Below are 27,064 nucleotides of genomic sequence, written 5' to 3'. Positions count from 1 at the left end.
AAAGTTAACCTGCAGAGAATTGCCAGTGTTATGATGTTTATTTTCCCATCTAGAAATCTGTTTTGCCTCTTCATTTGTTGGAGCCTTTTCTATAGCATCCAATAAAGTTTAGTCATCAAATTTGAACACATTTCACAAAACGCCATTTCATTAATTTGTATTTGTTGTTACTATTATGAATGAACTATCTTTTGTTGTTATGTTTCCTAGTTTATTATTGCTGGTGTATAGAAATGCCATTAGTTACTGTTTATTTCTTTCCACTTTACTATTTTATTATGTCTATTAGCTTCTTGGCAGAATTTTCAAGGTTGTAATCACCTGGTATTTTTTTCCAGACCATTGTTACTCATTTCCAAGAAGAGTATTTTCAATTAATTAGATATATACTATTTTTTTTTTTTTTTTGCGGTACTCGGGCCTCTCACTGTTGTGGCCTTTCCCGTTGCGGAGCACAGGCTCCGGACACGCAGACTCAGTGGCCATGGCTCACAGGCCCAGCCGCTCTGCGGCATGTGGGATCTTCCCGGACCGGGGCACGAACCCGCGTCCCCTGCATCGGCAGGCGGACTCTCAACCACTGCGCCACCAGGGAAACCCAGATATATACTATTAAGAGTTAAAATGCCAGCTTTGGCAGATTAAATACCCTTTTAATAGCATAACTTAAATATTGAGAATTGTGATAAACAGAGGCAGTGGGATCTGGGCTAGGAAGGGGTGGTCAGGTTTACAATAAATATCTCGGGGAACATAAGATTATCTAAGCATGAAGCAACTTCCTGATACTGCTAATATTAAGCATGTATCACTCTGGGAAGTGCCAGGCCAGCCTGTTCTAGTATGTTCTAGATATTCGTGCTTGACAGTATTAAAAATGTTGCGCTTTCTCTTCAGAACTATCTGGAGTTTAGTTTTTAAACATTATTATATAAACTATGTAATAATTTAAGACTTTTTAAAATGATGACTCTTTTTAAACATAATAAGTCAAGTGAATCTTAACCTCTTCATTTTTGGAAATTATAATGGGGCTGAACGTCCTTCTTTTAAGCATAAGTTTGCCCTTTTTGAAATAGTCAGATGTCATTCAGAGTCAAGGCTGACTGGAAAATAAGCTCTATGAAGGCAGGAGTGTGTCCATCTTGGTCTTGCAGAATCCCACCGTCTCAGTGCCTGGCATATAGTAGGTGTTCAATTAAAATTTTATTGTTACCGAATAGCTTTGTGACCAAGCTGGTAATAGTTTTGATTTAAAATAAAAGGTATTAAGGTAATGACTGAATTTCTTGTGTGACTCAGAAACTAGCTCTGGAGACAGAGCCCAAATGTGCCTGAGATACAAGTCATCCTCTATTGAAAAGGATTGTTTGTAGCAGGAGCAGCCCTCTTTCTGAACAGCAGCCTCCCTGGTTGCCCACCATATCCCTGCCTCTCCCTGCCAAGGGGTCTGAAGAGCCAGCATCGGCCCAAGGCAGGAGAGAAAAATCTGTCAAAAGTCGCTGACAGAGAGTTGTTTTTGAACTTTCACATGATTTTGTTTATTCGTATAATTATTCCAGAGCAATTTAGTCAGTGATCCTGCATAATAGTAAAAAGGATTTGTTGGACATAATGATGCCAGAGGGAGTGCTCTCCTATGATTTTTACTGCTTTACAATAATAGTTATAATTCCTCTGGATGAATTCTTAACGGCTTTTTGTTGTTGCTGTTGTTGTGTCTTTGTTGCTGTGTGCGGGCTTTTCTCTAGCTGTGGGTGTGCAGGCTTAAGTAATTGTGGCGCACGGGCTTAGTTGCTCCACAGCATGTGGGATCCTCCCAGACCAGGGCTTGAACCCGTGTCCCCTGCATTGGCAGGCAGATTCTTAACCACTGCACCGCCAGGGAAGACCTGAACAGCTTTTTTAAAAGAATGTGTTTGGCTATAACCTTGACTTTGCTGATAACTGGGACATACCTTCTTGTATTTGCTCGACAGCATCAAATTTGTATCATACCCACTGAAGAATTCTCAGTGGAATATTTGAGACCTCACGTCAAATGCATTGCCAGTTATGGGAGATTTGTTAATGAAAGGTAATGTGTTTCCTTCCTTTATCCCTTGTTTGTGCTGAGTGATACTTAATGCTTTTAAGACTGTAGATTTATATTTGACTTCAGAAGTGATCACAGGCCAAGGTGCTAAAGGCTGGTGATGCATTAAAAAAAAAAAAGAGCTAAATCATTCATCCCAGCGTTCTTTCCAGAATTCCATCATATCAGGAAGCTGACACAGTAGCAACTGGGGGAAATGTTTAAGCCTCACCCTTGAGGGCAGTTACTCTGAAGTTCTATTCTGAGCCTTCGTCAAGACTCAACTTTGTTCCAGTCCTTTAATCTCTATGTCTGAGATTCCTCATTTACAAAAAACATGAAAATAATGACCCATCTCACAACTATGTTATGAGAATTAGCTAACCAATGATTCTCGGGATTTGGGGAAGGTTGTTTGGATGTAGGTTCAAAAATAATTTATGGATACAGTCATGACATCTTATGCATATGGTTGAAACCACCAAGACAATGAAATCTGGCTGTGCCTAAAAGAAATGATAGGCATGTGTTCTCTTTGTTTTTGTATAGTTTTATATCAACATTGATGTTTAGAGGTGAATAATAATGTTTCATTGCATTGATCTCATTTAACAATGAATTTTAGTCCTAGAGAGGGAAGTTTTAAAAAGTTTCCATCTAGCTTACTTCCCTTCAAAATTAAGATTTTTTTTTTTTTTTTTTTTTCTGTCTTAGCTTATTGTATTAAGCGGGCAGCCGGAATACACTTGGCCAGTCCGGAGCACTGAGTATGTTTGTATAAAGATCTCCACAGGCTGGTGGTTCTCTGGATCCTTTTGATGCTTAGACTCTGTATCTTCACGGGGGGACAGTTCTTCGGGTTTTGGTTATTTTTCAGTATTCTCTTTTTCAGTGCCACCTGTATTTCCTTGGTCCCTGAAACTCCTCCAACAGCATTAATTTTGGACGTTCCGAGTGGTGGGTCTTCCCCTCTCCTGCCCCAGGACCCTTTACCTTCTGCTGACGCTCTTACTGGAGTCACCTTGAAGGCCCCACAGGTAGGGCTCCCCCTCAGTGTGTTGCTTGTAAACCAGTGGTTCTCAAAGTGTGGTCCCAACCAGCAGCATCCCCATCCCCTGGGAACTTGTTAGAAATGCAAATCTGCAGGCGTCACCCCAGAACTATGGAATTAGAAACTCTGAAGAGGGGCCCAGGAATCTGTGCTTTAACAAATCCTCCAGGGGATTTGGATGCCCCTAAAGTTTGAGCACCTCTGCTCTCAACTGTGGAGAATCCCAGGCATGAGGCATCCGGTTAATCCTGTCTGTGGCCGCCCCATGCTGACGCTCCTTTTCCCTCCTGCATCGCTGTCTACATAGTCATTTGGCAATTTTTCATGAGCCATCTTAGGATAGGTCACATTTTCATGGGCTACTGCTACTTAACGTTGTTGAGTCATTAATTATCTTCCCAGACCAGAACATGAGCGCTTTTAGAACTCTAACAAATTTTTTGCGGCCCCAACTTGTAGGCAGGACATTCCCAATAAACACATATTGATTAATCACCTAGAGCAGAAAGGTGAAGTGTATGAAGGGAATACACCTTTTTTTCACTGCAAACTACACAATTGCAGGACTTAATGTTTGTTCTGATGCCGTTATGTCTTTCTGATCCTAGAGATGGCTTGTGTCAGTTCACATTGCATCAAGATAGGAAATTAACAGGATTTGGGAGAGAAAATTTCGTAAGATCCCGTATGGGCAAGGCAACCTAGAACAGTAGGGGGAAATGAATTGAAATCATGGCAATAGAGCTCTACTCCTGGTTTTGCTATAAAATTAGTGTATGACCTTTAGTCAGTCACCCTCCAAGGCACAGCTCTCATCTGAAAGATAACCTTTTATTGTTGTTATTCTTGTAGGTTTTTTTTTGCGGTTTGAAAAGACTTATTACTCACATAGTGAGACTTTCTGGGGAGAGCAGGGCTCACACTCAAACCTGAGCAAGGACTGGGGTCTGAATCCGGTTTTCGTTGTGGTTAGGAAGGGGGGGAGTCTGGGTGAGGGCTCCCTCTCCCATGGGCTGGAATTTGTGTGGTTAGAACTTCCCAGGTGTGCCAAGGGATGAACACCTGGGCTTTCTTATTAGCTTGTCCAGGTGTAGGACAAAAGACAATAGGTGAGTGACGGAGCTTGAAAACCGTCAAACATAAAAAATGGAGTCTGACCCTTTGTTACACGGTTATTACAAGCAGTGCTTGAATGCTGGGAACATTCTTGTATGGCCTTTTGCACGCACAGTGTGCCTTTCTGTTGTTAAATACCTAGGAATGCAGTTGCTCAGTTATATGTTCAACTTTGGTAAAAACCACCACATAGTTTTCCAAAGCGATTTTACCAAACGTCCCTCCCTCCAGCGTCATTTATGGTTGTCCCACCGTTGGGTTGTCCATTCTGCAGCTGACGGTTATTTGGTTTGTTTCCAGTGTTTGTGATCACAAATAAAGCTGCCCCAAACGTTCAAGGGAAGGTTTTGTGTGAATGTGGATTTTCACTTCTCTTGGGTAAATACCGAGGTTGTTTTGGTTTTTAACCTCAAAATATCCCGTAATTCTAATTATTCATAACTCTGCAGCTTGAGGAATATTTTTTTTCCCACCCAGAACCAAGTGACCTTGCGAGGACTCGTACCGCGTCCGGGTCGATACGTCATTGTGGTCCATTTTTATCAACCAGTGCATCCGACGTTCCTGGTGCAGGTGTCTGTGGACAGAGGGCGGCTGCAGCCAGGTGAGCTGCGGGGAGCAGGGCGGGCTGCAGGGCTCACCTGCCTTGGCAGGGGTGTGATAGGAATGCCTCTCTCTGCCCCCAGGCATCTTCCGTGCCTCTTTTTGCCCCCATGTGCTTGGCTGCCGAGACCAAGTGATCGCCGGAGATCAGGTTGAGTTTGACATCTCGGAGCCGGAGGTGGCCGTGACGGTGAAGGTTCCAGAAGGAAAGTCCTTAGTTTGGGTGCGTTCTGCTTATTTCTCAGCTTGCTCTTCACGTGGTTGCCTTGGTTGGCTGCTCTGTGCATCAGTTTTGGCTCATGACAATAATTCCTCCAAGGAACTGAAGCCAGATTTATAGAAGTGTTTAAATTTTGCAGCTAACTTTACCCAAAAAAAGTCTTTCTTTGACAATTAAAATCAAGGGAAAGCAGAATAATAGAGAAGTGACTAGGAAGAAAAACCTCCCTGCACGAGCCTGGAGCCCTCTCCTTCAGCCCCTCCTCAATCTCCTCTGACAGGTCTCTCTCTGAAGCATTGAACACTCATTTGTTCTTGAAAATTTCTTTCTTTTTGGCTTCCATAGCTACTTTCTCTTGTTTTTTTCCCCACTTTCTCCACCGCTCCTTCAATGATTTCTCTTTCCCTTCATCGCCATATGTCACCGTTCCCTCGGGCTCGACGGTGAGCCCCCTTGTTCTAAGATTTCTCTTTGAATAACATTGTCTGCGCCTGTCGATTCTGTTCTCTCCTCTGTGAGAATGACGCCCACATCTGTGAACTCATTTCTCATCTTTGCTGAGCTCTAGAACCATCTACTGCACATCCCCATAGCCAGAGAGCTCACAAGTCCCTCCAACTTAGCCTGTTACCAGCCCAGCCCCGGGCATCCCCTACCCTGTTCATTACCTTGGTCGATGGAATCGTGGTCACCCAATGCCTGTAAAGCCTTGGAGAGCCAGGAAGCACTGCCCAGGCCTGCTCTGTGGCCCTCCAGTTTTTGCTCATGCCTCCTCTCTCTCTGAGGATGTCATCTTCCTAGGGGCAGGGGCCTGACTTTATTCATTTTGTATCCCCTGTGCCTGGAACACCGTCTGGCACAGGTACTTGGCAATGTTTACTGACCTGAATAACGTGAGAGCAGTAGACTCTGTAAGCAGTAAGTTGGTGAGTCGTTGACGAAGATGTTTGAAATTTCCTGCAGCATTCGTTACTGGCGCAGTCTGGTTTATACAGGTACAGAGAACTGAGCAGTATTTTTAAAGACTGGGGCTACAATTATTCATAATAGAGTATCTGATAGGATATGAATTTCAGGGGCAAGCCACCATGTGAGTTTCCCCATTGGTCCTGCCATTTCGGTTTGCTCACATTTAAAAACACAAAGTGCAACCTCTGGAGATCCAGGGTCGTCCCGGGCATGGATCACACAGGGCCCTGGCTGTCCTAACAGCTGTCCTGCTCACCCCTGACATCTCCTGTCCCCGCCCAGCACCCGAGGCTGCTGCTTCTCTGAGCAGGTGCTCCAGGAGGTCTGCCCCCCACTTGGTATCATTTCCTGCATGGAAACGTGGCCTGAGCCTTCAACACTGGCTTAGGGTTGTTTTGTGATTCTTTTTTCATAAATCCTGTTTCATTTGGTCTTGGGCTTAACAATAAAGAACGTTGATCTTAGCGAAGAGAACGTGACGGAGAGCCGTAGGTACGCCGTGCTGTTGGAAATCCAAAGACATGCCGACAGCTTCCCTTTAGGTCCGTGTCCTAGTGGTGCCTGCGGAGAGTTACGACTACCAAATCCTTCACAGAAAATCAGTGGACAAGTCATTTGAGTTTGTCACCAATTGTGGAGGGGACAGTTTTTATATTGAGTAAGTATCCTTTGTGGAAAGGCCCTGGGAGGCATGCAGCTCTCCCACATTCCCGACCAGAGCAAGAGGCCCGGGGAGGGGTGGCCCTTGGGTCTGTCTCTTCCTCTGGGAGCCTGAGGGAGTGGCACTGAGTCCCGCGTCCTCGGCACACGCTACAGCCGTTGTGCACATCTGGGCGAGATTTCCCTCCTCAACTTTGATCTCAACAGATCACCCTCCAAGCTGGGTTTCACAGGCTGCTTGGGAGTTTCTCTTCCTCTTCCCTGCTTCCTCTTGGCTGACTCAGATTCCTAAGATACCACACAGGGCTTCCTCAGCGGGGAGGCATGTGGGCCCTGAGTCCCACTCTCCTTTGCCCTCTGATTGAGTGGGGAGCATCACAGAGGGGTGGACCTCCCCCGTCTTCCCTCTGTGGGTCCCTGAATGCTAAGAGCCTAGAACAGCCCTGAGTATCAACTCCTGCCATTCTTTTCTGCAGACCCACCCTGCCCCCTTGAAGGTTTCCTGAGGAACTGAGGCTCCCGGGGGCCAGATGCCGTCTGCATAGAAAATATTAAGAGCAAAGGCTCTGAGGTCAAACAGCTATGGGTTTGAGTACCTTCTCAACCACTTCGTAGCTCTGTGGCCTTGGGAATGTTGCCTAATTTCTAGGACCCTCAGTTGCCTTATCTGTGAAATGGGACTTAGGGACTAATTGGTTGGGTGGTTGTGAGGTTAAGTGAGGTGTAGGCAAAAATTCTAACACACATGTTCAGTAAATGTTGGCAATTCACCTCCTCATTATTATTCTAATTGGTGTATCATTACACATGTAGGTGTAAATTTTTTTGGTGACTACTTTATTGAGATATAATCCACACACCATACAATTCATCCTATAGGCGAATTTTCACCCCTTTATTCCAGCCACCGAAAGTTCCCACCCACCGTCCTGTGATGTGTCCTGGAGTGGATGGGGATGGGAGGAGGGGTGGCTGGCACCCTCTGTGAGTCCAGGGGTGGGGTTTTCTCTAACTTCCTCCCAAACTCCAGAGCCCCTCCCCCAAAACGCTGCTTGGTGAGGCATGTGGGAAGAGGAAGGTTGGGACCGGTTCTGGGCACGCCTCCCAGGATCTCACCATGAGTTTCTGTTTCCACAGCCCCCAGAAAGCCTCTGGGTTCTGTAAGGATTCTGCCAGGTCCCTGGTGGCCCTTTACCATGATGGTGCACTGCCTTGTGAGTGCCACCCCGCCGGGGCCATTGGCCATCGCTGCAGCCCAGAGGGCGGGCAGTGCCCATGCCGGCCCCATGTCATTGGGCGGCAGTGTACCCGCTGTCAAATGGGCTACTACGGATTCCCGCACTGCAAGCGTAAGTGCAGGTTCGGGTCAGCCAAGGTCACCTGGGGCCAGGTTTCTTGAATTTCACTGTGCTGGAGACTCACCTGGGGATCTTGTGAAAATGCAGATTCTGACTCTCAGGCCTGAGAGTCTGCATTTCCAGTAACCACTCAGAGTATACCCGTGCTGCTGGTCTAGGGACCACACTATGAGTAGCAAGGTTCTAGAAGGTAAATATTTATGTTTCCCATGCTACGTGACCCATGCGCTTGGCAAAGCAGGTGAAGGTAAATAGCCTCAAGCATCAACATATTGGACAGCTCAGTTCTCTTCTTAGTGGAATAGGTTAGGCTTCAGGGTTTTTTTTGTTTTGTTTTTTGCAGTACGCGGGCCTCTCACTGCTGTGGCCTCTCCCGTTGCGGAGCACAGGCTCCGGACGCGCAGGCTCAGCGGCCACGGCTCACGGGCCCCGCCGCTCCGCGGCATGTGGGATCTTCCCGGACCGGGGCACGAACCCGTGTCCCCTGCATCGGCAGGCGGACTCTCAACCACTGCGCCACCAGGGAAGCCCTAGGCTTCAGTTTTTGCAGCCTCACCAAAGCTCAGCTGAGGTGGGAGGAGAGCCAGGCTCACAGGGCATACTCCTCACTGAATGAGGAGGCCATGGATCTTTATCTAGGAAATGTGCTGCAGCCCTAGACGAGGGTCAGCCCAGGCCACGTGAAGGGGGCAGAGTCCCCGCATGGAGGCCAGCCTTTGCCTAACAAGGGCCCCGCTGCTGCATCCTGTCCTGACCTTGGACTCAGTGCACTGGGGTGACATGGAGGCCCTTCAAGAAGCCTGAGAAGAGCTGACCCCCTGACAGAGGACAGGCCTCACGTTAGAATGACATGTAACTGCAGCTCGGAGTCGAGGGGCGCCTTAGGGTGTCTACCTTGGTGTCAGTAGCTCCAGCTGTGCCTCACTCAGCTTCTGCATGTTGTGTCCACCATGAGCGTTGGGTGTGGTCGGTCTTGGCCCCAAGAAAGGGGCCTTTCAGATAAACCACACTCAATAGTACCATAAGGGAAGAAAAGCAAGACCTTTCTCCCAGACCCCTTGGAAGGTTCTGGAAACGCTGGTGCAGTCCTGCTGGAGGTCAGGGGCGTCTAACCCTTTCACCGTGTCTCTTCATCCCCGGCCAGCGTGCACCTGCGGCCGGCGCCTTTGTGAGGAGACGATGGGGATGTGCCTTTGCCCGCCCCGCACGGTCAGGCCCCAGTGTGATGCGTGTGAGACACATTCCTTCAGCTTCCACCCGCTGGCCGGCTGCGAAGGCTGCAACTGTTCCAGGATGGGCACCGACGGGGCTGCCACCCCGGAGTGCGACAGGGACCATGGACAGTGCAGGTGAGGCCTGGAGGACTAACCTATGGCATCCTACGGTGGGAAGGGAAGACGCTGTCCGTCCCCACACAGGTCCCCATTACTTCCCGCTTCGCATGGGCCCCGACACTGCTTGAGTTGACCTCAGGGTGGTGCTCCCACCCGGGATGGGCGTGGCGTGTGGAGTGTCTGGTCCCCTCGGGCTCGGGTGGCCTGGCAGAGCCTGGGTGGGCAGACGGCTGTCTCCCAAGGCCCAAGCAGCCTCGCCGTCCACTCCAGCCTCGTTCCGCGTGTGCATGCGATAAGTGCGTGATTACGTGATCAGTTCCATCTCCTTGGTCACCGGGTGGTGAGCAGCTGTTTGTTTGTACTGAGGTCTGGGCTCCAAACCTTCACTCTCGTAAGCTGGTAGTTTTGTTAAGGACGTTGCTTGATGAAGTCTAAAATCCCGAGCCTGCTGCCCTGACTCAGATGGGGGAGCCGGAGACGGTGCAGAGGACTCCACAGGGGGCCTCCATTTGGGTAGGGCGGCAGGGTGGGCAGTACCCGCTGGAGAGCCTGACCTGAGAGGCGGGGCTGCCTCTGGGGCCACCGAGGTCCAGCACACAGCTGCTGAGAGACAAGAGGCAAACGGCGGCTCAAACAGATGCCAGGGGGCCAAGAGGTTCGCTCAGCAGGTCAGCTCCGCATTGGAAACCAGAGGGTGTTGTCACGTGACTCCAGGTCATCAGCCTGATCTCGGCAGGACCAGAGAGTGGCCACAGGGGGTGAAGAACAGTCTCCTAGAAGAAAAGGCTGGAAAGAATCTGATAGGGGTTTTGTGGCAGGAAAGCTGAAGCAGAGCTTCTGCCATCCAGGCCGGTGTGACCTGTGCAGGAGAAAGCGTGAGGCTTGCCCCCGCCCTGCACTCCCCCCTCCCCCCCACCCAGGCACGAGGACGTAGACGTCGGTGCCTGTGATCCCGGCGTGAGAGCCAGGAGGGGCCGTAGCTGCGAGTGGCAGGCGTCTGCTTCTCCAGCTCCAGGGCAGCTGTGTTCGTTTCCCGTGGCTGCTGACAAATGGCCACAAACTGGGTGTCTTCAAACAACAGAAATTTATTCTTTCATGGTTCGAAAGGCTAAACGTCTGAAATCAAGATGTTGCTCTTTCTAAAAGCTCTAGGAGAGACTGTTCCCTGCCTGCCTCTTACCTTCCCGTGTTGCCAGCAGTCCTTGGAATTCCTTGCTTCTGCCTCTGTCGTCTCATGGATTCTCCTTGTGTGTCTCTGTCTTCACATGGCTTTCTCCTCTCTGTGTGTGTCTGTGTCTTTCTTTTCTTTTTTTTTTTTTTTAGCCTTTGAATTTTTAAAAACTTTAATTAAAAAAAAATTGACGTATCATTGATGTGCAATACATATTGTCTAAGTTTCAGGTGTACCACATAGGGATACACAATTTTTAAAAGTTATACTCCGTTTATAATTATTATAAAATATTGCCTATATTCACTGCGCTGTACAATATGTCCTTGTAGCTTATTTATTTTATCTTTTTTCCTATTTTTCTTTTTTGAAGTATAATTAATTTACAATGTTGTGTTAGTTTCAGGTGTACAGGGAAGTGATTCGGTTTACACATATATGTGTATATCTGTATTTTTTCTATTTTTTCCATTATAGTTTATCACAAGATATTGAATATAGTTCCCTGCGCTATACAGTAGGACCTTGTTATTTATCTATTTTATATATGGTAGTGTGCATCTGTTAATCCCATACTCTCAACTTATCCCTCTCTCCTTCCCCAGTGGTAACCATAAGTGTGTTTTTTATGTCTGTGAATCTGTTTCTGTTTCGTAAATAAGTACTATTTTTTTTAGATTCTACATATAAGTGATGTCATATAATATTTGTCTTTCTCTGTCTGACTTTACTTAGTATGATACGCTCTAGGTCCATCCATGTTGTGGCAAAAGGCATTGTTTCATTCTTTTTTATGGCTGAGTAATATTCCATTGCATATATTATATACACCACATCTTCTCTATCCATTCATCTGTTGATGGACGCTTAGGTTGCTTCCATGTCCTGGCTATTGTAAATAGTGCTGCTATGAACATTAGGGTGCATGTATCTTTTCGAATTAGAGTTTTCGTCTTTTCCAGATATATGTCCAGGCGTGGGATTGCTGGATCATATGATAACTCTATTTTTAGTTTTTTGAGAAACCTCCATACTGTTTTCCATAGTGGCTGCACCAATCTACTTTCCCACCAACAGTGTAGGAGGGTTCCCTTATTTATTTTGTATATAGTACTTTGTACCTCTTAATCCCCTACTCCTATCTTGCCCCTGCTTTCCTCTCCCCACTGGTAGCCTCTAGTTTGTTCTCTGTATCTGTGAGTCTGTTTCTGTTTTGTCATATTCACTAATTTGTTCTACTTTTTAGACTCCACGTATAAGTGATATACAGTATTTGTCTTTCTCTTTCTGACTTATTTCACTCAGCGTAATACCCTCCAAGTCCATCCATGCTGTTGCAAATGCAAAATTTCATTCTTTTTTATGGCTGAGTAGTATTCCATTGTATATATACCTGTGTCTTTCTTTTTTTATAAGGACACCAGTCCTATTGGACTAGGGCCCGCCTTACTCCGGTATGACCTCATCTTAACTTGATTATGTCTGCAAAACCCCTATTTCCAAATAAGGTCACAATCTAGGTACTGGGGATTAGAACTTGAACGTACCTTTTGGGGACAAAATTCAACTCTCTATAGCAGCGACATTTACTTTTCCTGAGGAAGGACCTTTAACCACACTTCTGATTGTTGCCCAACGTCTAACAGTTCCTTTGTCCTCTGGGAAGGAAGCTGAGTGAGAATTTGAGTCATGGAAGATTCCAAGTCTTTAAAACCACAGGTTGTGAGTCCTCCGTGAGTCAAGTCGGTTGCCTGTCCTTCTCCAACTATGAGCCTAAATGGAATGTGACCGGTACAAAGAATTTTGAGGTGTTATCAGAGAGCTTTCATCACGTACATTTGGTTCTGGTCCCTCCAGTGCTTACGCAATTCTCTGGAAGGAAGTCAGGCGCTTAGTTCATTACTAAAGACTTTGCATTGGGTTCCGAATGCACCAATAGGCCTGTGAAGATGTCTGACCTATTTCCAATAAACTCCTGCTTCATGGGCACTTAGTGTGGAAGCACAGGCTTCTACCAGGACCTGCAGGGATGCTACAGAACAAAAAGGTGCACTGTGCCCAGGAGTTGCTTGCTGTCTTGTGGCTGGAGAAGATGGATGAGTGGGAAGCTCAAAGGCCCTAGATGTGCCAGCCATGACCCAATCAACTTTGTAGAAGAAGTGAGAGACCAGACCTAAAGAAACTGTAGAATTAGAACTGGCTTCAGAAAAGGAAATCCAGGGTGTTATAAAAAGGGAAACAGATTGAACTAGGAATAATATTCCTTTTCGTATATTTGAAAAACAAGTCTAAGGAAAGAATCCAACGTCTTTATGTGGAATGGGTTTGCATGAATCCTTCAGAGGAAAGAATAGTCTGACAAATAAGGGGGGTAAGCAGAGAGGGAGGTCTTCGCATTAAAATCCTTTGCTGACTCAAGGGGCTAGGAATCTGGATATAAGAAAGGTTGAAAGAACAAGGTTCCGTTTGAACAGCAGAATGCGCAATGCATAACCTTGGGAAAAATAAAGAAAAAAACTAGACGGAGGAACAGGAGAGGAGATAAACAGGGGGACGTGGAACAGTTATTGGGGGATGGAATCCTGGCAGAGGACGAAGCCCAAGACTCTGTAGTGGCTCCAATCACAGCTGCATGAAGACACTCAGAGCCCTAAATACTGAAAACATTCCAGTGCCTCCATATTTAATTAAAAATAAAAACTTACTAAGCCGCAAAATAAGTGCCAACAAGTCCAAGAAAGTTCTGTTTTTCCATAGTGGCTACTTCAGATTTTCTTTTGAAAACAGATCACCCACGTGAAGAGTTTGGGGCTGGGGGTAGAGGTTGGGGAACCATGTACATGGGTTAGAGTGAGAGAGGACCCCAAGGAGAAGGTGTGAACACACAGGAGGGAAAACAGGTGTGGGTCCTGGAGGGGGTCCCTATGTTTAATCATAGGGGGCAAAGGAGCCAAGGAGGTGGAGAAGCAGTTTTCAGGCAGGAAGAGAAGCAGGAGAATTCACTGTCTGAGGACCAGTGGGAGAGTTTTAAAAGGACGTGGATAGCCAGCAGAAGAAGTTGCTGCAAACAGGACCTCACACACAGTCTCTCAATGCTGCCATCACAGAGAAAGGAAACTGAGAACGCATTAAAAACTGTAAAAGTCAGTTAAGGCACCATCTACGAGAGAGAGATTTACCACAGGATGTTAGGTACAAATTCTAAGGAGAATTTAACAAACCTTCACTAGCCAAAGACAGTTTAGTAGACTAGAAAATTCCTAACTCAGGACTGAGGACATGTTGTGTAGTAGTTTTGCCCACACCCGAGGGAACATCAACAGGAATGGAATCTCATTGACCAAACCAAGACGTGAAATTATTTATCCTGACATTACCAAAAAGGCTGTAATCGCCTAATGGGATGACACATCTTTCCATGATCAAAGTGGATTTGTCATGAAAGGGCCTTGGCAGATAATGTAAGAAAAACTTCAGTTTATTACATGACTGTAAATTGCACAAATTACCCATGATAATTCCAGTGTTGATGCCAAAAAAGCTTTCGATTGCCTAAAGGATTATTTCTTTAGAAAATATTAGAGGAAAGAATGCTCCCCGCTGCCCCTGAAAATATCCTAATGAAAATGAAGAATGTGTTTAGAGGAACCTAACATTCAAGTAAAAGAAGTAATCAAAGAAACCTGGAACTTGCAATAAAAAGAAGAACATACCCTTTCTCAGTGATACAACAGACCCTCTTACAGTTGTACAAGTTATCACCAATCACAAAGCTGAGAAATTTGAATTTTCAAATTTTATTTGACTGTTTAGAGGTGTTAACGTTTATCATACTAAAGGGAAATCGAACAGTTATAAATATTAATCTCCTTTAAAATGAATTACAGAAATAATTGCAGCAATCCACAATACTCAATTTGTTCTTAATTGAAACTAGTGCTGTAATTTTAGACACAATTGGAAATACATTCAATTGGAGCCATAAGATTGAGTTCTTGCTTATCTTTTTTTTTTTTTTTTTTTTTTTTGCGATGCGTGGGCCTCTCACTATTGTGGCCTCTCCCGTTGCGGAGCACAGGCTCCGGACGCGCAGGCTCAGCGGCCATGGCTCACGGGCCCAGCCGCTCCGCGGCATGTGGGATCTTCCCGGACTGGGGCACGAACCCGTGTCCCCTGCATCGGCAGGCGGACTCTCAACCACTGCGCCCCCAGGGAAGCCCCTTGCTTATCTTTGTCATGAACTAGCCAGGAGACTCTGGGCAAGTTGCTTTGCCTTCCTTGGTCTCAGCTTCCTAATCTATAAAATGAAGCTTGGTACAATCATCTCCAACTTCCCACCTAAATTTAAAACTCTGATTCTATTTCTTCTCCAATCTCTGATTGTATCATGGAAAATATTACAAAAGTATATTGTATAATATACAATATGTATATTGTATAAGTGTCCATTGTTTGGGACAACTCTGTCGGGATTGTGGTCTTAAAGATGCTTACATTGATCAAAATTTCATTTTTTTATAGCATCACAGTAATTGAATCAGATATAATAGCAATGAAGAAGTACATTTGCATCTGCTTTTAATAGTGGATGACTGTGCCATCAGATTCTTTGAACAAACAAAAGAGCTAGACTAGCCTCAGAAGATTTTATCAATCAGATACACAGATGCTGGGAATCACTGCTTTAAAAGACTATCGTCACGTCGATGACTTTCAAGACATTTTAAGATCGGTTATAGGAGATGGCAGTTCACCTGGACGTCCAGTGAAACCACATGTGCAAACGTGCCTTTTCAGAAGAGCAGCAGCAAAAGGAAAGCCATTTGGGGGGACCCTGATCTCAGCCAGTCTCACAGATTTACTAAATGTGTTAGATGGAGAAACAAAATACCAGAAAATGTCGTAGACTTGGCATTCTGGGAACAGAAGTACTTCCAGGTCGGCAGAAATCCACAAGCCCTAACAACCTGGAGAAGCAATCCCTTTGAGGCAGCTCATCAAATAATAGGAATGGTAAATTCCAGATGGCATGCAGGCAGGTGCTGGGACACAGCGGTGAGCAGGGCGGATGGGGACGGACAGAGCTCAGAGTTCTCACTTACGTTTCCTCTGTCCCAGAGGCACCTACCTTTTAAAGTTCTCTAGAGGGTTAAATATCCTGTGTGAAAACCCTTAGAATAGTACCTGACACACACTTGCACCCAGTATTAGCTGTTGTTATTATTTGCGAGGCGCTTGGCTGTCTGCCTTCTGCCCTTTATACTTTGTCCTCCTGAAGCCCCACCCATTCTCCTGGCTTCAACCACCCGACCCTTGATGATTCCCAGATCCAGAGCTCCAGTTCTGATCCCTGATGGCTGTCTTATCCCACATTCGTTGAAAATCAGTTCTACCTGGGTTCCCCTATTGGTTTTCCTTAGGGGGGGCCTTGGCGGACAAGTCCCCTGACCTCTGAGCTCCTGTCCCCTCACATGTATAATGAAGTGTTAGATTAGATGATCTTTAAGGGCCCTCTCAGCTCCTAAATTCTACACTGATTCCATATCTGAAACCCTTGCCATTGTCTTGCCTTTCAGGCCATTCCTCTCTTTGAATGTTTTTTAAAAAATTCTACATATTGGTGACAGCCTCCTCCCGGTCCCCAAAGCCTGAAATCTGAGCATCACCTTAGAGTCAATTCCTTTTTCCTACAGTCAATCAGGTGTCAACTTCTAACAAAGTGTGTATTATCCCCCTTCCTTCGATGGCCCCCTGCAGGTACTTCCGCCTGGTGAGGTCCTTTGTGACCACTTCCTGTGTGAGTGATCCTGACAGTCTCCGGATTGACCTTCCTTTTCCTGGCTTCCTCTCTTCCTTCCTTCCTCCCTTCACCTTTCCTTCCTTCCTTCCTTCCTTCCTTCTTTTCTTCCTAATTGAAGGGGAATATGCTAGTACACAATTATACTGGGATTTAAAAATCGATTTTCTCCGTCATTTTTTTATTAGTGCATAGAGAATGTTGATACATGCACGTGTCTATGATTTCCTCTTCTTGGTGGGGGGTTTTTTTTAAAAACTAGGATGAAACATTTTCTTCAGTCCCTGTGATGTTTTGGTTTTGTTTTTGGCTTTAAATTCTGTTTCGTCAGTTAGTAGGTTTTATGACTCAAACCATATCCAGCGCCTACTCCAGTCTGGGTGCTGGGCTTCGTGCCAAAGGCACACATACCTGCTAACGAGGGGCCATGGTCCGGTAGGGGACCCTCTACTCATCAATAATGACAGCGCAGCATAATGAGCGCCATATTGTGTGCAGGCCGCTGGGGGGCGGAAGTGGCTCTGACCGGTACCGCGTCCATCACATGACTCTTTGCGTAAGAACCTTGCTCAAGTCTCCATCGTCTGAGAAAATAAAGACCAGCTTTCCGTGGTGATCTGGCCCCCACTCACCTAACTTAAGCCTTTTTTCAGCTTCTCTGGGTTTTCTCGCTTTCTCTAAACACTCTTTGCCTCAGTTCAGTTATCAGCTCTCCTTTCCCCTCTTCTGTTACCCCCAAATTATCCACATCCTTCAAGGATTCTGTATGAAAGGTACAAATGCAAAGAAGGCATGAAGCCACTGCAAGCCCACAGAGGTACCCTTGTCATCTCATTGCCGAAAGCTAGTTCTGAGCTTAGCCATCCCATCTCTCACGTGATTACCTTACTTTCTGCATCTCTATGTCCCATGTCCTCAGTGAAAATGCGCGAAGGTCAAGACAGGCTCATTCTACTTTTTCCCCTCCCTCCCATGTCCCCTAAACTGAGGATGTGTATATATCAATAGAAGGCAGTCAGTAATTATAGGATGAATAAATGAATGAATGTAAGGTAGACTTTGGATTCTAGTTTAAAACTGGACTTGAATGGAATGCAATATTAAGGGATCCGTGGTATTTAATGAGCAAAGGGTAGAGTTCACCCTAATGCCCGACTTTCCGGTGACCTGTGAGACACACGAGCACCCACACACTTGCAGGTGTCATTTCATAGTGTTTGGCCCTGAGCTCGTTGCCGTGGAGATGACTTCACTTGACCCGCATCCTCAGTGCTGCCACTCTGCACCTCCTGGCAGCAGCAACTGGAACCTTCCTGCCGTTGCAGGAAGGGCAGCTCCTCCGGTAGCACAGCGTCTCCCTGGAGGAGTGTGCAAAGTCAGGCTGACTTTAGGTCGTTTTTAAGAGACATTCAGCCAGACTTCGAGGAGGAAGTTTCCTTTTTATTCCCTGTCGTCTTGGCACCACACAGAGCTCCTTCGGTTGCCTGCTTTTGCGCGGGATTCACGTGTTCATTGCTCTCGGCGTGGCATTACACAGAATCCAGACATCGTATTTTCCATGTTGTGGTGAGCCCTTGCCCATCAGTCCCACCCGGGGTCCTGGGGTTCAGCTCCCAGGCCACTGCTGCTATCACTCTGTTCAGCTTTTTTCTTTTTTCTATCCACTCTCCTGTGCTCGGCTGCTACCTACGTGCTGAGTGAGGCTCAGCGCTTCATCCCACGTTACCGACGGGGTTACACCCTCTCTGCCCAGCTCTCCCTCCCACCACGTCATCCCATGGACGCCCTGAAGTAAACAGGCAGACGTTTCTCCTGGTCTCGACAAGCGGCTTGCGCAGCTGTCCACCCTGCAAAATACTCCCCTTCCTTTCTTTTCCAGTGAAGTAAAAATATGAGAAAGAGGCTCCCGTCTGCCTGTCCTCACCTTCAAGGCCCGGGTCCAGGTCAACGCTCAGGGTCACTTGTCCCCCGGAGGCACTCAGGGTGTGAGAGGCTCGTGGGCACCAGCCTTCCGTGAATGCACCTGTTGGCCAGCAGACCTGAGTGTTTGCTAAAAGAAGCGTCCTGGACCTCAGGACGACAAGCTGCCTGGATGGGACTTTGTGACGAGAGCCCTGAGCACAGCATCCTTTTCCTCACTGCCGGTGGGAGGAGCAGGGAACGCCCAGGCTGAGTCGGGTCATTGCCAAAGTTCCTCCTCTGATCTAGGTTTCTTCTTCCAGACAATTTTATTTGGAGGGGTTCTATGTACTCTCCCTTCCCATCTCTCACCCACCAGAGTTCTTGTGCTCCAGAAATAGGGAGTCATCTGGGAACAGTCAATTTTCTGCTGGCCCGTGATTGCATTTAGTTTGGGATTCACAAGAAGAGAGTAGATTGTTATTAACCTGGGCCTAGGAACAAAATTGTGTGTGCTAGAGAGAGAGAGAGAGAAAGAGAGAGAGAGAGAGGTGATGTAACCTGTGAGTGGGTGGAAGTACTTTTCTGAGATGGCCCATAGTTCCTCCAGCTTCCCAGAGGGTCCCTGACCTCTTCCAGAGTTTGCAGTCCCGAGTCTGCAGCAATCGCTCCAAGCAGACTGCTTCCACCTACAACCTAAAGCAGTAGAGGTGTGATTTGGAGAATACTTTTCTTCCTCACGGAAATAGTCCCTGCAGGTATCAGGTAGGGAGGGAGATGAGGGGGTGGGGCTGTGCTGAATGACATTTGACCTGTCAGCAGGCCTTGCAGGTAAAAGTGATTTTGTCTTTTTAGCTGTGGTGAGCGGGATAAAGGGAAACACATCTGCTCCCCTTAGCTGATACCGTAACAGGAGTAATGATAGCAAATACTTACATGTGCACGGCACTCTTCAAGGTTTTTAGATGTTTATTAAATTCTCACGGTAATCCTATGAAGTGGGTATTATGAGCTACTCTTACAGATGAGGAACGTCAGTTGTAAAGAGATTAATTGCTCGAGCTTCTTGTAAGTAGCAGAGTTGGGATTCGAACCTAGGCCACCTGGTCCCAAGTTTGTGTACTTAAACACGTACAGAATGCTTTACTTAATTATAAGCAGATATTTGCCAAAGGCAAACTTACTGGGATATAAAGTTATATTTGTCTTTTTTGGGGATGGTCCCTGGGGTGAGATTATTTTTTTAATTGAAGTATAGTTGCTGCACGATATTATATAAACTACAGGTGTACAATATAGTGATTCCCAATTTTTAAAGGTTATACTCCACTCACAGTTACTATAAAATATTGGTGTTGTACGATATATCCTTACAGCTTATTTTATACATAATAGTTTGTACCACTCCCTCCCCCACTTCCCTCTCCCCACTGATAGCCACCAGTTTGTTCTCTATATCTGGGAGTCTGCTGCTTTTTTGTTATATTCACTAGTTTGTTGTATTTTTTAGATTCCATATATAAGTGAGATGACACAGTATTTGCATTTCTCTCTCTGACTTATTTCACTTAGCAGAACGCTCTCCAAGTCCATCCATGTTGCTGCAGATGACAAGATTTCATTCCTTTTTATGGCTGAGTAGTATTCCATTGTATATAGATACCATATCTTCATTATCCTCGAGTGAGATAGGTGATAGCTTACATTTGGTAGCAAGTTAACGATAAAATGTTTCAAATCAGATTGTGCTCCTAACAGTCTAATAGAAAGCAGATTTCCAAATACTTTCTTCGGACCCACAAGAAAAAATCAGTATGCAGATCCATCAGGCTTCAGCTGTGGAGCTCAGTGACCAAGCTGCCTCTTCCTCTCCTCACGTCTCGGGTGTTGGGCTTCTCAGCCCTGAGAAGCCTCTAGTGTTTTCTCAGCCACTCTTGTGCTCAGAGCTCCCTGGAGCCTCCTTGGAGCCCAGCCCCACACAGGCCGTTGCCCGCCTCCCTCCCTGCTCCACTGTCCAGCCAGACCACTGGGGGTCCTCCTTGCCTTCTGTCGCCTCGCCCAGACCACGATGAGCCCCAGCATCCTCCCCCTAAGATAGTTTGGAACCCATCCCCCCATCCATACTGAGAACCTCTGCCCTCGTTCGGTCCCCTCATCTACCTGCTGTGGAACCGATCTCAGCTCAGTCCTTCACACACAGCCAGCTGCCCTCCTTCCTCTCTGAAAGCTTTCCAAGATGACGGTGGTCCTGGGAGGCAGCGGCTACTGCTTCCCGTCTCCCTCAGATGAGAAAGCAAGGCCTTGAGAAGTTGGATAACTTGCTGAGACGCTGTCTCTAATACACGTGAGAGCTGGGGTGAAACTCCAGCCAGTCCGCCTTCAGTGTGCAGAGCTCAGCCCCGCGCTCCAGGGCCCCGGACAGTGTCACAGTGGCCAGCACCTCCGTCCACATGAGCCGGCCCCCTCCCGCCTCTCCAGGCTCGTGGTTCAGCATCCCTGCTCATACCCCTGCTCCAGGAGCACCCCCTGTGTTCTCTGCACGTGCCAAGCTGTGTCCTCCTGTTCCTGCTGTCTGCAATGCCTGCCCCACCTCCTAACCCGGGACACTTGGACTTTTACACCCAGCTCAGGCATCACCTCCGCCAGGGATGCTGGGTCCGAGCTGGCCCTCTAACCCCTGTTTAGATCCTGTGTGTATATCGTTCACATTTCCACCTCAACACTTAAGAGCTCTCAGGCCCAGGGACTATGTCCTTCTGTGCACCCCAGAGCCTAGTACCAAGCCTGGCCCTTGGAATCACATCAATGATGGTCATTGTTCTTTTTTTAATTAAGGTATAACTGACATGTAACATTATATTAGTTTCAGGTGTATACATAATAATTCGCTATTTGCGTACATCGTGAAATGATCACCACGGTAAGTCTAGTTAGCACCCGTCACGGTACATAGTTACAAATTTTTTTTTCTCATGAGAAGTATTTTTAAGATTTACTCTTACCAACTTTCAAATATGCAATGCAGTGTTATTAACTGTAGTCACCATGCTGTACATGACATCCCAGGACCTCTTCATTTTATAACTGGAAGTGTGTATCTTTTGACCCCTTTCATCATCAGGATGACAGTCACCTTGAGATATTTTGTGTGAGTGCCTTGTATCCGCTTCTCTCCATTCTGCCTTGGACGCTAGCACCCCGTGGACAGGCCCTGTGTCTATTTAACTGGCTTCATACAGCAACTGCCTTGCGGCAGTGCAAGTCGGCTTTAGAAGCGTGTGTAGAAAGATGACGAGGACGTTTGCTTCCTTTGCTTAAGTACAGATGCAAGCCCAGAATCACAGGGCGGCAGTGTGACCGGTGTGCTTCCGGCTTCTACCGCTTCCCTGAGTGCCTCCCCTGCCAATGCAACAGAGATGGAACTGAGCCAGCAGGCTGTGACCTGGGGACAGGGTCTTGTCTCTGCAAGGTAAGACGGAATGTGCAACGCTGGGGACGTTGGCCATTGACCATTGTGGAGGGTCTTCATGCTGAGTCATTGTATAAAAATAGGTGGGAAATGGGATTGACCCAAGATAGATTTCCATAATGACTATAGCACTTTCTAGTCATTCTCATTGGATAGAAATAGTTAGAAACGAAGACCTCCCCCCCCCACCCCCTCACTGCTCTTGTCCTTTGAAGAGGCCACAGACCTCCTTAAGAATCTGATGACAGATATATACTGTCTTCAGAAAAATCGACACACACGTTTGTCTATAGTTTCAAGAGGTATATGGGTTCCCCTGAAGCCTATTCCTGCCCCATGCACCCCAGGTTAATCATCTCTGCTCCAAGGCATTCTGCAGGGTGTAGGAGAGCCCCCGAGTCCCAGTGGATGTTCTAAAGCGGTAGTAAGTGGGATGAACCCCTTCCCCCATATCGTGAATCCTTCTGGTGCTCTTTCTCTACCTCCAGGTTGCCAAAGGGCATCTTATGAAATTTAGGAAATCCTCTCTTCCATTTGTACATGGTATAAAAGTTTAAATAATTAATGTGAGGGGCTTCCCTGCTGGCGCAGTGGTTGAGAGTCCGTCTGCCGATGCAGGGGACACGGGTTCGTGCCCCGGTCCGGGAAGATCCCACCTGCCGTGGAGCGGCTGGGCCTGTGAGCCATGGCCGCTGAGCCTGCGCGTCCGGAGCCTGTGCTCCGCAACGGGAGAGGCCACAGCAGTGAGAGGCCTGCGTACCGCCAAAAAAAAAAAAAAAAAAAAGTGTAAATCATTAATGTGGTAAAAAGCTGAACAGCCATGTAACTTTGGATGCTTTGTTAGCATCCATGTTCTGTCATCTTAGGTTGATACTTAATTTGTGCACTTAGATCTCTTCAATCAGAGAACCTTTAGAAGGAATGACCTCTTGTTTCATGTTTTTCTTCAATAGGAAAATGTGGAAGGTACAGAATGTAACGTGTGTCAGGAAGGGTCATTCTACCTGGACCCAGCGAACCCCAAAGGTTGTACCAGCTGCTTTTGTTTCGGAGTCAGTCATCGTTGTCACAGCTCACATAAGAGGAGAGCTAAGGTGGGCAGGGCATTAGACTCCTTTTGTTTTTATTTAGTACTTCCAAATGAGGAAGTAATGCACTGGCATGAAACGCGAAGGGTGATGGAGTTTTCTAGCATCTTGCTTGGTTAGAATGTTAAGCGTTGTGCTCGCTGGTCCTCAGCCTGCAGTGTTCTGTCCCCAGATGTCCTCATGTCCCTCAGTTCATCAGCTCTCTGCTCAAGTGCTTAGAGACGCCATCCCTCACTCTGTGGTTTCACCCTTCTCTGTGTACTTCATAGCGTGTATCACAGTTCTAAAGGTTGTCTATTACGTATCTATTTTCTCCACCACTCACACGTAAGCTCCTTGATACAATCCCAGTGCCTTGAGCAGGATCTGGAACGTAGTAGATGCTCAATAAAAACTCATTAAATAAATGGAGTTAGTTGTTCCTGCCCCTCATTTCTTCTTATCTGCTTATCTTCCTGTTTTACTTTACTTCTCACCTGTTTTAAAACTAACTCCAGGAGGGGCTTCCCTAGTGGCGCGGTGGTTGGGAATCTGCCTGCCAATGCAGGGGACATGGGTTCGAGCCCTGGTCCGGGAAGATCCCACATGCTGCAGAGCAATGAGTAGCCCCTGGCTCGCTGCAACTATAGAAAGCCAGCGCGCAGCAATGAAGACCCAAAGCAGCCAAAAATAAATGAATAAATAAATTAATTAAAAAAAAATTAACTCCAGGAAACTAAAACTTTTGTTGCCTTCATGATTCCATGAACCATTAGTCTCATGCTTGCTTTCTTGTGTGACATGTCTTAATGTCCAGCAAGTATTCAAAGAAAGATTATTTTCTCTATTTTACTGCCTGCCTCCTGAAAGGAATGCAGGCTTGTAATGGGGGAAAAAAAAATTAGTTTGTAAATCCACCCTGAAGTCTCCTCTTCTTACCCTCAGGGGAACCCAGAAGCATTATTCTGACTCTGTGTCTTGTCAGTTCCTTCTTTTTCTTCCCCTCATAATTTAACTCCTGGCTTCCTTTGTGATCTGGGGAGTATTTAATTTTGATGCTCCTTGGGAGTTCCCTGGTGGTCCAGTGGCTAAGACTCCGTGCTCCCAATGCCGGGGGCCTGGGTTCAATCCCTGGTCAGGGGACTAGATCCCACATGCCACAACTAAGAGTTCTCATGCTGCAACTAAAGATCCTGCCTGCCGCAACTTAAGACCCAACACAGCCCAATAAGTAAATAAATGTTTTAAGATAATAATAATTTTGACGCTCCATTTAGAGAAAAATAATGACAGCAGTCCACTGTATTCCACATCACATTTTCTAAGGAGCTCACCATTAAAATGTGCCCACAGTCCTAGTTATTATTCACACCCTTATTTGTGTATTATTTGAATATTTTTTGAACACCTACTAAATGTCAGGAACCAGGATGCGTGCTGGGCTACAAGGATAAGTCCCACGTGCGTCTGGTCGCTACCCTTTGAGAATTCCTAGTTGTGATAGGTCAGGTGGGGGCTGAGTGGGAGTGGGCTCCCTCACTGGAGTCAGACACGAGAGGAGATACCGGAGGGAAGCCTTTGAAGTAAGGTGGCTGCCCCACAGCTCTTTCTACTCTGCATAATTCAGCCATCGTCAAAGATGCCATGGGCACACGTTTCCATCCATTGCCTCTGTGTTTCAGTTTGTGGATATGATGGGCTGGCGCCTGGAGACGGCGGACGGAGTGGACATCCCCATCTCCTTCAACCCGGGCAGCAGCAGCGTGGTGGCTGACCTCCAGGAGCTGCCCTCAACGGTTCACAGTGCGTCGTGGGTCGCCCCTGCTTCCTACTTGGGGGACAAGGTAACCAAGTCCTGCTGTTCTCCCACGCTCTTGCTGGACCTCCTCCATCACTGCACGGGCACCATCTACTGGATGTCTGGAAGGAAAGTTCTGGAAGTTCAGGTTACTAAAACTGAAGAACTTCGGTTAATCACAAATGCAGAAGATGGAGAGGCTGAGGGTGTATGGGCCTCAGGGGCCCACATAGTTGCTGACCAACAAAGGAAATCCTGCACCAGGTTCTTCCTGATTTTCACTTAATGCCAAAGAAATTTCCTCTGGGGAAGTAACCATTTAAATAATATCTGCCGCGAATGGCACACGTATGCTTTTAAATGCCAATGCTGAGAATGCTTTGTTTTAAAGCAGAAGAAGGGCCCCTTGTCAGGAAAACAAAAGCTGAGAAGTGACTCATGAGTTTATTAAAAGAGGCACAGGATCCAGTGACAGCACGGCTTTCATTAGTAGAGTCACGTGTGGTCATGAATACATTTTATTTCTTTTTTTAAAGTTTTTATTGGAGTATAGTTGATTGACAGTGTTGTGTTAGTTTCAGGTGTACAGCAGAGTGGATCAGTCATACATTTACATATACCACTCTTTCTTTAGATCCTTTTCCCATAAAGGTCATTACAGAGTATTGAGTAGAGTTCCCTGTGCTGTACAGTAAGTCCTTATTCGTTATCTATTTTATACGTAGTAGTGTGTATATGTCACAGATGTAAAAAACAAACTTATGGTTACCAAGGGGGGAAGGGGGAGAAGAGGGATAAACTGGGAGACTGGGAGTCACGTGTGGTTAGACGCTCCTTGGGGAGCTTATAAAGGAGTTGCTTTTCCTGTGCTGCGTAAGTTATTATTCCAGGACCTGACCACCTACACTCATTTATATGGACAGAAGTAGAAACATCCTCAGGTGATATATGCGCCTGGTGGCCCAGGATAGAGCTTTGGAGAAAGGGTGGATTTCACAGAGCCCAGCCCAGGCGATGCCGCAGTCTCACATCTACAATGACTAAATACTCGTCCCTTGTCAGCCTGAGCTCTCTGATTCTGTCTTCAGGTTGAAGGACTATGGATTTTGACCTCTGAGTATGGGGAATGTTGCTCCTCTCCTATGACCCCACTTCTCCCTCGTGTGATATACCTCTTCACGTCTATATGGCGAGCCCTGTACTTACTGGTCATCTAGTCCTGGCTAACAAATGACCCACAAACTTGGAAGCTTAAAGCAACAGACCGTCATTTTCTTGCCCAGTTTCCATGGATCAGGAATCCAGGAGTGGATGGCTCAGGGTCCTTCCTGCGGTTGTGGTCAAGATGTCAGCCAGGGCTGCAGGCATCTGGGACTGGAGGATCCACTGCCAAGCTCACTGGCGTGGTTGTCAGCAGGCCAGTGTTCCTGGCTGGCTGGTGGTCAGAGGCTTCAGTTCCTATTCACGTGAGGCCCACCGTAGGCTGCCTGAGGGTCCTCATGACATGGCAGCTGGCTTCCTCCAAAGCAAATGAGGGAAAGAGAAAGAGGTGGGTGGGAGGGGAGAGGAGAGAGAAAGAGAGAAAGAGAGAAAGAGACAGGGAGGGAGAACAACGTTTTTGTCACCTGATTTCAGAAATGACACACCGTCACTTCTAACATATTTTGTTCGTTAGAACCCAGTCACAAAGCCCAGCTCACACTCCGGGAGGAGAATTAAGCTCCACCTCTTGAAAGCAAGAATATCAAAGGATACGTAGACATATTTTTAACCTCCTCAGTCCATCAAAAAGGCAAAACTTCATCTCAATAAGATGATTCAAGATGTGACCTTGGAATACTTCCAGATTCTAAGGTCATAACTCTGTGAAGCTGTGTAGGCTGTAGCTTCTAGGGAAGCACTTCAGTGGATTGGGGGCCCTGCAGGGCTGCCCCTCCTCCCTGCACCAGCTTATGTGCATCTCCAGTAAGGGTATTTTGTCTGCCTTCCCTGAGATGATGTTGCCTCTCATTTCCATCCTTCGGTCACTCCTTCCTTCTTGATCAGTTTTTACTGTAAGGGTGGGAGATATCAGGACCAGAGGTGAAGTCGCTGTCTAAAAAAACCCATGATCGTTCACCTCCATGTTTCCACCACCGTCATGCTGCGGAGGCAGCACTGAGAGGAGGCCCGTATACCTGGTGGTACAGGCGGACGTGGCTTATGCATCTAGGAGAATGCAGAATCGCTTAGGAAATATGCACCATGTGCCCTCAGGGGAAGTTGTTTTTTTGTTTTGTTTTGTTTTGCGGTACGCGGGCCTCTCACTGTTGTGGCCTCTCCCGTTGCGGAGCACAGGCTCCGGACGCGCAGCCTCAGCGGCCATGGCTCACGGGCCCAGCCGCTCTGCGGCATGTGGGATCTTCCCAGACCGGGGCACGAACCCGCGTCCCCTGCATCGGCAGGCGGACTCTCAACCACTGCGCCACCAGGGAAGCC

The 27,064-nt window shown here is 46.9% G+C and overlaps 1 protein-coding gene and 1 long non-coding RNA gene across 6 annotated transcripts in view; one reads left to right on the top strand and one right to left on the bottom strand.

The window, feature by feature from the left end:
- Window positions 1–27,064, top strand: part of LAMA3 (laminin subunit alpha 3) — a 241,390-nt gene that overhangs the window by 130,328 nt on the left and 83,998 nt on the right. For 4 of the 5 annotated variants that reach the window (XM_067699449.1, XM_067699451.1, XM_067699450.1 and 1 more), the window contains 10 exons: window positions 1,980–2,077; window positions 2,967–3,111; window positions 4,719–4,845; window positions 4,928–5,067; window positions 6,576–6,691; window positions 7,831–8,042; window positions 9,196–9,400; window positions 21,577–21,721; window positions 22,675–22,815; window positions 24,471–24,632. In XM_067699449.1, coding sequence (XP_067555550.1) covers window positions 1,980–2,077; window positions 2,967–3,111; window positions 4,719–4,845; window positions 4,928–5,067; window positions 6,576–6,691; window positions 7,831–8,042; window positions 9,196–9,400; window positions 21,577–21,721; window positions 22,675–22,815; window positions 24,471–24,632 — 1,491 coding nt within the window. Of the gene's footprint in view, window positions 1–1,979; window positions 2,078–2,966; window positions 3,112–4,718; window positions 4,846–4,927; window positions 5,068–6,575; window positions 6,692–7,830; window positions 8,043–9,195; window positions 9,401–21,571; window positions 21,722–22,674; window positions 22,816–24,470; window positions 24,633–27,064 lie in introns of those variants that run through there. The other variant, XM_067699455.1, reaches the window with a different exon arrangement.
- Window positions 12,103–18,457, bottom strand: LOC137203403 (uncharacterized). The gene is made up of 2 exons (XR_010933084.1): window positions 18,278–18,457; window positions 12,103–12,329 (listed from the first exon to the last, which is right to left on the bottom strand). It is a non-coding gene; the product is annotated as an uncharacterized lncRNA (long non-coding RNA).

The sequence above is a fragment of the Pseudorca crassidens genome, chromosome 12, assembly GCF_039906515.1.
Source record: "Pseudorca crassidens isolate mPseCra1 chromosome 12, mPseCra1.hap1, whole genome shotgun sequence".
Classification (NCBI taxonomy): domain Eukaryota; kingdom Metazoa; phylum Chordata; class Mammalia; order Artiodactyla; family Delphinidae; genus Pseudorca; species Pseudorca crassidens.
Note: the sequence above shows the minus strand (reverse complement) of the source record. Positions and strands in the feature narration are given on the sequence as shown.